At 40.6% G+C, this 14,412-nt stretch overlaps 1 protein-coding gene across 3 annotated transcripts in view; it reads left to right on the top strand.

The window, feature by feature from the left end:
- Positions 1-14,412, top strand: part of DIP2C (disco interacting protein 2 homolog C) — a 324,943-nt gene that overhangs the window by 305,760 nt on the left and 4,771 nt on the right. For all 3 annotated transcript variants that reach the window (XM_037385751.1, XM_037385750.1, XM_037385753.1), the window contains 4 exons: positions 7,204-7,261; positions 8,379-8,453; positions 9,556-9,730; positions 11,405-11,528. In XM_037385751.1, the coding sequence (XP_037241648.1) occupies positions 7,204-7,261; positions 8,379-8,453; positions 9,556-9,730; positions 11,405-11,528 (432 nt within the window). The remainder of the gene's footprint in view (positions 1-7,203; positions 7,262-8,378; positions 8,454-9,555; positions 9,731-11,404; positions 11,529-14,412) is intronic.

Below are 14,412 nucleotides of genomic sequence, written 5' to 3'. Positions count from 1 at the left end.
GTCCTGGGAGGTTTGTCATGTAAATAAAAAGATACCAGCTGAGAGCAGCATTATGCCTGTTCTTGCAAATACGAACCTGAGGCACAGAGCAGGGTGATGCTGTGCCTGATGGGGCACAGTAGGTGTCAGGTGGGGCCAGGAGGGACAGCAAATTCTCCAGAGTCCCAGTCCACAGCGTTCACTTGACATGGTTGCGTATTGTGCTATACACAATGTGCAAAAGTTAATTCAAGCAAGTTCAATGTGGTTCACATATGATGAGAGCTGAATATTTTAAAGTACTCCAAGGTTGAAAACAGACATAAACATAGCTTAGTTTTTTTACATATTCCCATAGTCTTATATGATAAAATTGCTGTTACTTTTTTATTCTATGAAGTTTTGAATATCCCTTTCCTGAACCAGAGTTTCTGCCCCATTTCAATCCCTTTCCAGTTTTTCCAAAGCATCTTAAATCCTTGTGTAACCTTTTCTGCTGCTTTGTTCAGCTGTCTGAAGGATTGGAAGCTGTTTGCTTTTGACCTCAGGGAATTTGCCACATGAAGTGTAATTTAGGTTTATAGTGAAGAAAAGTCTTTACATTAAAGGAAGTGATTTAGTGCTGATTCTTTAACTGAACTTGTTGATTATCGAATTAACAGGACTGAAATACGTCCAAGACATATAGAACATTTAATGGTTGTTCATTTTGTTGGCTATAAAGTTTGCCTCAATCCAAAACTCCCCTTTTCAGTCTCAGTGAATTTATCCATTATCTGAATTGGTCATGTGATGGGTGGAAAATTGCTCTGAGGAAACCAGGATGATGCAGGGAAACTCTTCTTCATTAGCTAGATTTTCCCTTCAGCCTAAGTGTTCAGCAATGCCATTTTCCTCCTTTTCAGATCTGGCTATTTGATCTGTGTATGTCATTTTGGAAGGCAGAGCTTATGTTTTCTGTTTTTCCATTTTTGGTAGAATTAGCTCATTGACTTGTAAATTCTGGAATAGTTTATGTATAAATATTTTAGTATTTGAGTAAAGAGACGATGCACTGCAAGTCTTGAGTGTCAAAGAGCCCTGACACTAGTCCAGGCTCCCACTGTTACCTACAGTGCCCATCTTTCCTCTTGCTATAGAAAATCAGAACAGGCTGCATCAGCCCTTTCCCACCATCAGTCTTACCCAGGCACCATCTCAACATTAGACAGCAATATATATATATATATATATATATATATATATATATCTGAAAGGTGTTGATGATGGCAATAGGTCATGACAATAGTTCCTGGCCATTTGAGTTGGAACTGGGAAGTCACTGCGCTCTGGATATAGCAACACGAAAGCATATGTGCTCTCTGGCATTAAATGCCTTACAAATAGATGTTAGTTAAAATTCCTAGTTAGGTGGTTGTCTTTTTTCACCAGAAAACACCATTGTATTGAGATCAGAAGTCAGTTTTGACAGATCTTTTTCAGCTTAATGAAAAAGATGGAATTCTCAAAGTGGTCAAAACACCCTACTTGAACTTTTAATTTTTGTTTATGGTGGTGGTAGTAAAAGCATTTTCAGTTTGGAGAATTAATTAACTTACATTTCAAAACAAAACCAAAAAACTGAAACAGTAAACATAAATAATCTCTTTCTGACCTGTGATATTATTTTTTTCAGATTCTGTTTACAGCTTCTTTCTATATTACACTTTTTTATTCCAGTGTAATATGCAAAAATTTTCAAAGCATCAGTTCTTTGCAGGATAAGAAAACACCCACCTTCTTCCCCGAAAGCTCAACTGCTAACATAAGATGACAATCAGCAGGAAAATTTAAGAAATAGAACTGGAATGAAACCAAAAAGAGCATCAGCTGTTTCTTTCTGCCATGGAAAGGCTATAGGCAAGGAGGGGACTTACATACAGTGAATTTTCAATATATATTAGGTTGTGTGTGCATCACATCCTATCTGGTTTCCTCTAGGTTTTGTTGCTGAAGGTTTTCAAGAGTGGCAGCATCTCAAAATAGCTACCGAAAGAAATCAGTGTGCAAAATAGCTAGTATTAAAGAAACCAAAAAGCTGGACTTCCAAGCTGGCATGGCTGCAAAGTGACATGGTGTAAGAACAGACCGCTTAGGGCAGGAGGAAGGGACAGGAGGGTAAACAGACAAATAGGAGCTTGAGATGATGGACGGTGCCACGCTTCAGTGCCCAAACCTGGCTAACAGCAGAAGATGCTGGCACACTGGCAAGGAGGAGGAGGGCAGTTACCATGGCTCAGCTTCTGTAAATGGCTATAAAGGAAAGGAAAAAGTTCAAGATATGGGGTTTGACCAAGTGTTAGGGGAAAAGATAAACTCTTTAGCTGAGTTATATTTTAAAAGAAAGGGGACAGTCGGAATAACTCCTTTGAATTGGACGTGGACAGCTAGTTAGAAATAACAATGGAAAGCTAAGAACGGTTTGTGCCAAGCACCACAGAGGAAAAAAGATTCCTGAATATAAAATACATTCAGCTGAGAAATAAACTCTGAAGGGAAGTGGAAGAAGCCCCATCATCTGAGATACTGTAACAGGAGTAGACAAAGCACTCGAAAGTGCACTGCAGGGAAGTCTTTTTTTGGCAGGGAGCGAGACTTGGATAACCTCACAGCTTCTTTCCATCTCTATTAGAATCACAGAATCCAAAGTCTTTCTCAGAGCCACAGCACAGCCAGCTTTGAAGGTTTGCCCAGTTTTGGCATTGTAACACCAGTTAGTACCACTCTGCACGCTTCAGCCCCTGCGGATTCCCAAAGCAATAGTTAATAGCTCAGCTGACAAACTCTCTGATTAGTGCAAAATACTAGCAGGCTGCAGAACGTATTTTGGAGAGTTTTCATCACCAAATGGACCAGATCTGAAAAGAAGCATAAACAAAACTTGCAGTTTCATGTGAGATAGTTAGGCAGAAAGACATTGTTACAGTATTTCGATATCCCCTTTGCTGCACAGCGATTACAGTGCCCAGTTAGTTACAGCTTGCCAGTTTTCATTCTGAAGTCATTTCAATCCTGCTTTTCTATAGTAAATGTTTGATTTAAAGGAGATGAAATCTGTCCAATGTATTAAATCGTAACCAAAAAAAAAAAAAAGTTCAGCACATACTGGTGTTGTAGCTTCATTCCCTGTGAAATCCCAGCAGCCAGATTTGGAAGCACAGGCAGCTTTCTCAACTGTACAACTCCAGTTAGAGATTTTTTTTTAAGAAAAAAGACTAATTTTTAGGAACCAGTGGGAAAAAATATAAAAATCGTACTTGCCTATACTATACTATATAAATGCTACAGATTCACCGTGTATCATCACTGCTTAGAGCTTTGTAACAGTGCAACGATTCTTGAATGTTTTCTGCTCCAGTGTGACATTTTGGTGTGAGAGAAACCCTGTGTCTGCTCTACAGTGGGTCACTCATTTTATGTTTTCCCTCTCAGCTTGGCTGCAAACCACCAGAAGGTGCAAAAGTAGTTTTCACGCCCAAGGGCAGCATTTTTATCCCATCCACTTGATTTTCAGGCTCTTTGCCCAGGCTGGCTCTACAGCCACGTTCGCCTCTGCCCTTCCCAGCAAGGCTGGAAGGCAGCAGAAGGCAGCGGGAAGGCTCTGTACTCACTTCGGAAGAGATCGGGTTTGCTCCCAACAAGGAGTGGCTGGAGCACTGCAGAGAAACAGGACTTGCCCATGCCGGACCCCTGCTGTCTGGGAGCACATTATAGCTGTGAAGTTGGAGAAGGCTCACTAACATTGTCCTGAGAAGGCTATGAGGAGCCCTGGGTTTCTTTGCCAGCAGCACCTGGGTAATTCAGAGGTGTTCTGGGGTCTGGGGGACCCTGTGCTCTGCCTTTTTACCTTGCCTGCCAGACCAGCCTCGAGAGTGATGCTGCTCACCCGAGAGGGAAGCAAAGAAGTTTTCAGTTGTGTCTGCTGTCTGTGTTTGTCAGTGGAAGGATGGATATCTCTTAGGGAAGAGTGGGAACAATTGAATTATTTTATGCTGAGGCACAGTAAAACTAATTTTAAAAATTATTGCCTGATGTCCATAATTTATTCACAGTACTAGTCCCAGTCGAATTAATAAGACTATTACACACTTAAAATTAAGTATACACATAGGAGTTGGTAACATCAGAGTGTAATGGTTTACTTCTATTTTTTTGAAATCTCTTTGGGGCAAAATATCTTTTATTATTTCAGAGTTGTTAAGAGATTTAACAGCGTGTTCCCAACTGCATTGTGAGCTTAGCAGAAACTTTTTAAAAAGGAGTCGAAGTTTTTGAGTGCTAACGGGGCCCTCGCAGAAAGCCTCCAGGAAATGCCATTTCTGTGTTTAGTGCGCTGCTGGGATAAATCTGTAGGGATTGAGGCAGAAAGCACTGAGTGGGAGAGGTTTAACAGAACTGGAAGCTGAGAAATTACGCCTTCTGGATCGTCATGTGCTAAAAAACCAGACAAGGTTGGAGGAAACAGGTGAAGGGAACCAGAAGAATATGCTAGTGATAATAAGAACAAGGTGGGAAGCACAGATGCTGAAAGCAAAGAAGAAAGAGATTGTCAGATTTATGAATGTTGATTCATTTCCAGTAGTATGGCTTTATTATATGTGATTTCTGCTAGGCCTGGAGTTCAGCAACACTTCACCAAGGCATGTCTTAACAATGGGAAGGGAGCAAAGGCCAGCAGTGACCCTGGGCAGCTGGACAACACTGACAAACACTTCTCCTGCCCCAGAGGTTTTTTGCTACTGTTACGCAAATCGGATTCTTTTTAAACCAGTCTTAAATTTAAATAAAGTACTTCCTGACCTTTGTTACACCATCACTCTTAGCAGTGCTTATGGCTGAGGTTTTTTAAATTGTCTCCTTTTTAAGATTTTCTGTATTTGACAAATGTTGGTAAGTAATAAACAAGATAACTGTGTCTGTTAAAGGAGATACCAAGTGGTGGAGATGATGACTGGTTCTTCTAAGAGCAGCTACCTGTCTGCAAATACAGATCTAAAGATTGGAGATGTCAGCTGTTTGGAAGAACTCAGTTTAAGGCATTTTCTATTTCTACACTAATATGGATTTTACAGAACAAAGATACATATATAAAGCCAGATATACAGGCATTATTACAACTGGGGTTTGCAATATTTTTTTGTTTCCATATGCACAGGATTATTTTTAAAGCCTTTGCTGCATATTCCTAAGTACCTATGATTTAGCTTGCCATTTGAACAGCAAGGCAAACATGGCTTATATCGACATACCCTTTATAAAGTAGCAATCATTTAACCTTGCGCATACACCTTATAGTGAAGCCTCTGTTGCCTGGGTTTCTGCTGCCCCGTTTCTGTGTCTCTAGTTGAATCCAGTGGTGGCCCTACTGCTTTTCAGCAGAGAACGTTGTAGAACACACAGGTGTGTGTGCACTCCTGTAACAAAACAGAGGTTTGAGAGATCAGTACGGTGTAGAAAAAGGACAGTATACCGTTACAGGTTACACACAGAAGTGGTAATTAGTGCTTCGGGCTCTGTCTGGGAGTTCTGTGGCAGTTGAACAAACATTGGAAGGTGGTTGCTGTTCACACCTTGCAAGAGAGCAGGTCAGGCTGCAGCTGCCTAACCATGCCTGCTCCAGGCAGTGCCCCTTGCAGGCACTTTACATACTTTCCTTCTCAAAATAACTTGGAAAAGCAGTCTGAAATTGCTGGGTATTTGGGTATCTCTTTCTGTTAGCGTAAGGAGCTGTTCACAGTGATGTGCAGTGCCTCAGGGCTTAGCCCTGCCCCATCCATCAAGGTTGAGAAACTTCCCAGAACTGCAGATAAAACACTTCATTATTCCTGCCTTGACCTCGACAGTCCCAGCTTTTATATAGAAGACTTTTGGAGCAAAGAAATAGGAAAAAAAAAATAATCTTTTTCTGTCTCCTTTATGGTTAGGGGCTGAACTTCCCAAGGCTTTGTTCTTCTCCAAAGGGATCTCTAGCTGAGGTGTCTGTGTCTCATCGCTCCTTCCCCAAACTGAGCACTGTAGTACTCTGCCTATAAAAGACCTCAAAACAGGCTGAACAAGATCTATTGTGACTGCCTCTAACAGGCTGCAGGTTTATGATCAGTTTAACCAGATCTAGTTCTCCACCCACCTGCTCCTAGCTATGTCTTCCTCTCTTGCAATGTTTCATCTTTACCTTTTACAGGGCATCTTGTCTCGCTTTTTTTCTTTCTGATCACAGCTGAGGGGAGGAAAGAGGTAAGAGCAGCTCTTTTGACAGAAGTCCAGATTTAGCTTGGTGAAGTGGATTATGAAAAATGTTCAGGAGTGGGAAGTTTGAGGGTTTCATGGCCTGTTAGAACTTTTAAGTTATCTCACTTAGGATACAGGAATGTCTAGGCGTTACCAAAATTTTCTTCATCTACTGGCTGAGATCGTCAGCTATTTTAGGACTTTAAAGACTCTTTCGTTCTAACCTGCTGCATTTTCTAAGGTTAAATGAGGAATTTCCTTCCAGACCACCATACCACTGAAGGATAGCTGCCATTCATGTTCCTTTAGTGGGAAAATAAATTATCTAGGAAAGGAAGAGAAAGGACCAGAGAGCCACACTCAGAGAAAGGGCCTGACCTCAGCAGTAATAATGTTTTTCGTTAAAACTATTTTTTTATATTAAAATGTTAATCAACCACTGTCCATTGAAAATAATTAAAAGATTGCAAATGCGGATTCAAAGCCGAGGCCAGGTTATTAGTTATTTCGATATGACTTTGATTTTAACTGTTAACTACTCGTGGAATGTGGTTGCTCACTCAGCTCACATGCTTTTCTGTCTGTGCCCTGGCATTTATAATGGTCTTGTGGGAAATCAATTATTTTAGATCCTTCTTCCTGTGAATAAATTTGTGCATGGAATTCCATTTACAAAAGTCTATCAAAAACAAATAAAAGGCACCAACTACATCTGAAGAATTTAATATTTAAGGAAATGTTCATACACAGCATTTTTTCATTATTTTCCCAGCCCTAAGTCTTGATTAAGATTAAATATTGGGCCTGATTATGACCTACAAGATATAAGCTTCATCCGTTCCAAAAATAACATTAATCTCTGTGACCATTAACCTTTCCTTTTAGAAATAAACATTAATGAAAACCAAATAAATGCAACTGTGTATTATGCATATTATTTTTACGTGTATTTTACAGAGTTCGTTTAGTTGAGAGAGGATCTCCACATAGTTTGCCCCTCATGGAGTCAGGAAAAGTAAGTACTGAAAGAAGATTTAAAGATACCTTCTGTGGAACATCTTTTCAGTAAATTTCCATTTCGGTTTATTTTGACATGTAGTGTCGAGAAGGGCTTTATCAACTGTGTAGGCTGAAGACCTTTCTTTGCTGTTGAGTTTACAGCACGATGGCAGTAACTGGTGTGTTACTGCTCCCTCAGGGGCTGTGCCTCCCTCTTGTACACAAGAGGCATTTCCTACTTTCCTGCAAAAAGAAGGTATTTCATCCTCCGCGTCTCACTCTTGAAACAGCCACCCAATGTGCCACTCGTGAAGGCACTTTTTATCGATGGAGACCCACCTCCACTGAGAACTGGTCTGAGATTACTGATGCTATCTACTGATCACGGCATCGCGGTTGGGGCAGGGTGAGGACACAGGACTGGCTCACAGGGATGGGGATGCTGCTCTCAGCTCTGTCCCTGGCTGCGCTGTCTGGCCGATTGCCCGTGGCCGAGGTCTAAGTGCGCTCTGCCTCCAGGCAAAAGGAGGGGTACCATCCCCGCTGCACCGAGCCACCAGGGCACTGCCTGCTCACTGACCACCCTCGGTGCTGTGGGTGCTCATCCAAAGCTCTCAGTAACCATCATTTTGCAGAGACTCATGGTCATAAGATGTTCCCTTTTCTGTTTTGGAGTTCAACACCTGCCCACCTCTGTAGTAGTTGAGTGTCCCTTCCATGAAGTCATTTGCAGGCCGTTGTTCTGGGGAGGTTGCATGATGCCGCTGGCTTTCTTTTTGTTTCAGGACAAAGTGCCATGTGACTAGCATTTTTTTTTCTCTCTTCTAGTATATACTCTCAGAAAGACAGGGCCACTTGGTAGGATCTTTATATTGTAGGTGAACATTTGATTTCTGAAGAGTTTTTCATGATGGAACAGCTTTCACAAAGAGAAGAGGGTTTGTAGCATTTCCCAGATATCTCAGAATTTATTACATCTACAGAATATTTTAATTTTTCATGTTATAAGTCTACTTTAACTTTTTAAGGATTTCTTCTTATTTCTAATGAAGTCTTTTGGGGGACGAAGAGCCAGCATATGATTGCATAAACTGGTATCTGCTTTCTTACTGCCTCATGTTTTCTTTCAATAGATCCTCCCAGGAGTACGTATCATTATTGCTAATCCAGAAACAAAGGGACCCTTAGGAGATTCTCATCTTGGTGAGGTGAGTCATGAAAACTTAACCTTTATATGCTCTGAACTAAATTGCAGAGATAAAGCTATTGTTGTGTATGCCAATGGGCCAATGGTTTCTTCCTATAGTATGTCTTATCAAAAGCCCAGTTAAGAAAGTTGTGAATTCTACAGATCTTTATAGTATATAAGCTGTGCAGCATGGTATTTGTATAATTGTTAAAATTGTTAATAATATAACCTGATAAATGCTAATAATAGCTGAAGTTTGTTAAAAAAATTAAAAAAAAAAATCTGCTTTTCCTAATTATTTTCTACTTGGTGCTTCACTAATTCTATTGGAATCTTACATGAAAAAATCAGTTTATTGATTAGTCCAATTTCACCTAGATGGTTTTCTAGTGCTATTCTCTTTATAATCATTGTGCTTAAACACAAAGATGTACTCCCATTAGCTGAGTTGAGCAAGGCTGTATGTTTCTCCAATTTATTTTATGTTTCTAGGGAGAGAAAAAAAATATTATTTTCAATGAGAAATTAAGGATCTAATTAACAACGTGAAGAATTTGCTTAGTCATAATTAAAACGACAATCTAATATGTGAGATTCATCTGTAAGATTTCATTACCGTGAAACTGTAAAATTTTCCATGATGCCTTGAGTTAGAAGAGATGAATCCTCCAGAAGTGAAGGGCCCTGGCTGCACCCTTTAAAATAATCTGTCTGGTGTTTACGGAGGATGCGCTGCTGGTGTAAATACACTGAAACGGGGCGGGGAGGCTATGGAAAGAGCACTGTGGTCTCTGGGCTTTTCTGAAAATTGCCATAACCAAGCGGACCTCCAAACTAGCTGAGCGATTCCAGGAGCCAGAGGGCTGCGAGGCAGGTGTCCCCGCAGACATGAGTCCGGCATGTCTCTCCTGAGGCACGGCTCCACTCTGCACTCCGACAGCAGCAAGGTCACACTGGGGTCTCCGTGCCTAAACCTGGGTCAGCTACAAATTCAGCAAGTGTTAAAAAGCGTTATAGTATTATCTAGCTATGACTAAAAACATTCACATCAAAAATTTTCAACAATGCTTCGTTCTGGAAAGCTGCTTTAATTAATACCAGTATAATTGCTTTTAACTTAGATATGGGTTCACAGCACTCACAATGCCAGTGGGTATTTTACCATCTACGGAGATGAATCTTTGCAATCAGATCATTTTAATTCACGACTCAGCTTCGGAGACACACAGACTATCTGGGCTCGAACTGGCTATCTGGGGTTCCTGAGAAGAACGGAACTCACAGATGCAAACGGAGGTAAGAGGTTTCTCGTCATCTGGGTCTGTGCATATATTTTGAGACTGACACTGTGTCTCTTGGTCTGCGCTGCCTGCCGTGTATGAAATCTGTAGAACTGCAAAAAAGTCTTAGTTAAAATAGTTGGAAAGTAAAACAGAGGGCAAGATTTCCCTGCTGAGACAGTTGCTTTTCCTTTGCTGTACCTCAGGTGCCACAAATGCCCTCCACCAGTGACATTTTGGCACTGTTAATGTTCCAAGTGCTTCAGCTTGAAAAATAGGAAATGCAGCTTAAAATGCCATCATTTGCTCTCGCAATTGTACCTGAAGAAACACATCTGTGGAAATAGGAAAAGCCTTGTTGTGAGTGTGATCGCCATCCCTCCGATGACAGCCACCTTCTTTGATAATTATTGTGTTATAAACTTATTTACAGAAGCTGTCCATTTCTCCAATGTCCCTGTCTTTAAACCTGCGGGGATAGTTACAGAAATGTAATACAAGCAGTAGCCTGCAGCAGAAGCTACAGGGTGTCTGGGTTTCTGTCGGGAAGGTACAGGATTTTGTTAATTGTTTTTATGACATCCCTTGTCTCGTGTACACCCGTAAGCCAGCCAGCCCTGCCAGGCACACAGTGGCTCTGCTTGGGCAGACGTTGCGTTCCTGCGGCTTATGCGGAGCACAGTGCGCCGCCGCCGGCTGGCTGAGGCGGCAGGCGAGGCTCTTGGCACAGGATGGTTTCCAGCAATGCTGCAAGTGCCTCCAGGAGTGATCCCAGGGCCCCGGTGGCAGGGCGGTTAGAATAGCTGCTATTCGGCCAACCAGTCAATTCATCAAATTTGAAAGCATCCTAGTAATCACTGTGGATTATGACTGCTGCCGGTGTCCTTATGTTAGCATCTTCCAGAAGAGATTTACTTTCTGTTGCACAGGCTTTTTTCATTTCATGATAGCCCAGCCTTGAGAAAATTTGGGATTCTCTGAGGATATTGCAACTTAAGCATCTAAATGGCTTAAATCTTCTGGCAAAGATTTGCCGAGTCCCTGTTCTCCTCCCACTTTTAGCTCCCAGTGCAGAAAGGTCTCTGCGCTTAATTACCAGTAGAGGTTATATTGCCATTGCATTGCCACCATGCAACTATCTACATTAATGTAAAGAGCTTGCCATTTGCCTGAATGAGCAATTTGCTATCTGGCATATAGCTCATATTTCTAATTTATTGATAAACACCTTTGTAAGACACTTTAAGCATCAGTACTGACCATCTCTAAACTACTGAAAAAACATCATCTATACTGTTAGGGTCAAATCCATCCTTTTTCTTTCAAAAGAAACAAGAGAGAAAAAAGGAGCCTATTGTCTATTTAGGGCACCTTAAAAAAAAATAAAATAAAAAGAGTCTGTTTTGCATCCACCTGGGAGAAAAACAGGAATTTCTGCCACTGTCTTTGGATAAAGATTTCCACCTTTCTCTTCTTCAAATGGGAATAGTGCTTCTGCCTTCCTTCTGCGTTCTGCTCTGCATCCCACTTTAGTAATGGAAAAATCTTACCAGTCTGGAATTTGGGGTTTCAGAAATTCAAGGATAACTTGTAAATGCTATACTTATTTTACTTAATTATTAATGTGAACATTTTTTTATTTTAATGTACTGGAGAACAGAATATATTTTTTTTTTTTCCTCACAACCAGAACGCCATGATGCACTTTATGTTGTGGGTGCATTAGATGAAGCCATGGAGTTACGAGGGATGAGGTACCATCCGATCGATATTGAAACCTCTGTAATCAGAGCACACAAGAGCATCACAGAATGGTAAGGATTATATAACACCATGGCCCTTATATAAAGCTGAAATATCTATAACGTCTGGAGTTTTTTCTTGGATATTGCAATTGATCCAGGAACTGGCCTGTCAGGATGGTCACAGGATTTATAACTCAGCTGTAAATATGTCCTTAGGATGAAACTTTTCTACAAACAGGTCTAATAAGGAGGAACTGTTTTCTGGTAAGGTCATTCACAAGTGAAGGATTAAACTTGTAATTTGACAGACCCAAGCAGCTCTCAGGTAGGTCAGTAGCTGTTTCTTGGAGTTAGAGATTTATATTCTAACCAGGAAAAGCAAAGTGGCATGAGTTCAAGCTTTAGGAGTTGTTATTAGAAGGAGTAAGCAAGCAAACATTTCAAATAAATGAACACACTAATAAATTTTATTAGTGAACACACTGTTAGTTTTGAATTGGTTATTAATAAATCAAACAGTGATCAAATCCAGGTTACAATGGAAATTGAAGCAGTAAATCAATGACTTAATAATGATGTTGTCTTAATCGATGTATCACATCATCAAATGAATACAGCAGGTAATCATTTCTTGAGGCCGACATGAGAACAAATTGCTTTTCATTATTCTTGCATCAGAAGATTGAGTTAGGTAGTTTGTTTTGATATAACCTCAGCTCGGCTGTTCTCCTTTCATCCACAGTGAACTTGTCGCAACAGCCAGAGCAATTTAGTGGGGATAAGACGTGACTCTCCATTTTTCTTTTCAATACTGCCTGCAAAGGTGTAACCTGGAGCAGTGAACTTAATAATGAAGCACAGCGACTGGACTGGTTTCTTTAGTCAAAACACCTTGCTTTTTTCTTTAATATCTGTTAAAATTAAGGCAGTTAATTGCTTGGCTGACTATATAACTGAGGGTTTGCCTTACTCCCTCTTCCATAGAGTGTTATCCCTGCTGTATGGTCTTGTGCCAGCTAGCCGTTACACAGGGCGGTGGATTCTGTGTCCTGATATAGACCAGTGTGAACGCTTTAAGGATGCTGTGAAATTCTCCTAAATGTGTCAGATCAGTATCAGCAGTGGATGGAGAGTTTTCAGATTAAGGTATTTAGCTCTGTTAGAAGATGGCCACAGATTCATAAATCGATGTGTTCAGCAGTACCTGTTTGTCAGAGATGTGTGTGTCCTCAAGGTGTGAACTCATGGGCAGTAAATGAAGTAGCCCTCTCACCCTGCAGAAATGGTCATCGTGAGTTTCTTTGGCCAAAAATGCTTAAATTATATTCCTTTTTCCAAGACCACTGAGAGCACTTTGAGGATCCTTTTCCTTCCATTATCATTGAAATCCTGAGTGGGATAGTGGCAACTAAAAAAGCGTTGGGGTAAGCTGGGAAGACTGAAGAAAAAGGCCAGTGTATTTCTGCAAGGAGGTAGAAGTACATGAGAGTAATTCTTGGTGCCTTAACTCTTCCCAGCAGTTGGGTGATAATGTGCAAGGCACGTGAGCAAGATTTCAGAAGACACACTATACTATTACTACCCTTTGCCCAAAGGCCAAAATTGAAAGTCTTCAGGGTTGTTTTTTTTCTCAAAGAAGAGAGAATGCCGATGAGTTAGACGTTGCTCTGATGTGGTCCCTGCAGAAAATGGACACACAGTAGTTCAGAGCAACAACATCTGGTTTGTTCACAGTTCCCAGCCTCTTCCTAACCAGTGCTCTGCCTAAGAGCTCTCTCAAGCCACCAGCGTGGAGTTTTCATTCTTAGTCCTAGTCCTGACTGTCCTTGATTTATCTCAACTTCTCTTTCAGCTTCTCTTAGAGGTGCTCCTCTTCTCTTTGTGAAACACAAAATAATAGCCAGTTAAATCTTACTTTTTATATATACTTTGTATATGCCTTTCTTTGGACGGGGCCATGAGCCTCTGTTGTTGGAGGCTGCTGCTGTTTCAGTTACAATAACCCATTAAGGATTTAACTGCATCAGTACCTGTTGCAAACAAAAGACAGTGGGTACGTGCAGTTGCTAGATTATAGAAATAGCCTCTGTGTCCAAGGCACACATGCTCATTTTTGTAACCTTTAACACTACTGAGGATAGCGGTGACTTGTTGACTGACATGTGATCCTGCTGTACAACTTCTGTCTTTGAGGATCAGCTCTAAAAAGTTATTTAGAAGTATTTTTGTCTTTGAAAAAATTTAGCGCAAAATCAACAACCTCTGACTCTGGACCTCCTGTGCCTCCTGTTGGGTGTGAATTTCTTGAGAAAGTGCAGCCTTCCTGCATCCCTAGTTTTTTGGTTTGGGGTTTTGGTTTTAAGGTTTTTTTTTTCATCAGGACTGTAAAGCTACTGTATTCATAAGTGATACATGCTGGCTAATACATCTTCATCTCAACCGGTGAGAACATAAAGGGCAATATTTCCTTTTACTTACAGTGGTCATTGTTGAGTTAGAATCATGACATATGAAGTGAGTTTTAAATTAAATGGAAACTCTCTTAGGCATGTCAGTCGCTCTAGGACATAATATAGAAGCTTCAGGAAAGTTCTGGGAATCAGTCTTCTGAACTCAAACTAACTACTGCTAAGCCATGTTCTCGGGACCTGCTCCTGAATCTTGCCATTAATTGCTTTCCCAAGTAACAAGCTAACAGCAGGTTTAAGGCATGGTTTCAAGTGCTAACTTATATTTTAATAAAACCTCCCCAGGATTTTTTGTTAAAATATATATAATACTAATTTAGATGTTTGTACAGTAATCCATCAAAATTCTAGGACTTCTCTGGAGATGGTCCCTGTGCAGACTGATACTTAACTTTTTTAATATCCAGCATCAATCAAAACTTACTAAAAGGTCTGTGAAAACATAATTACGAATTAAAATTCATTTCCTAGCAGTGCAAAGTCAA

The sequence above is a fragment of the Falco rusticolus genome, chromosome 4 (assembly GCF_015220075.1).
Source record: "Falco rusticolus isolate bFalRus1 chromosome 4, bFalRus1.pri, whole genome shotgun sequence".
Classification (NCBI taxonomy): Eukaryota; Metazoa; Chordata; class Aves; order Falconiformes; family Falconidae; genus Falco; species Falco rusticolus.
Note: the sequence above shows the minus strand (reverse complement) of the source record. Positions and strands in the feature narration are given on the sequence as shown.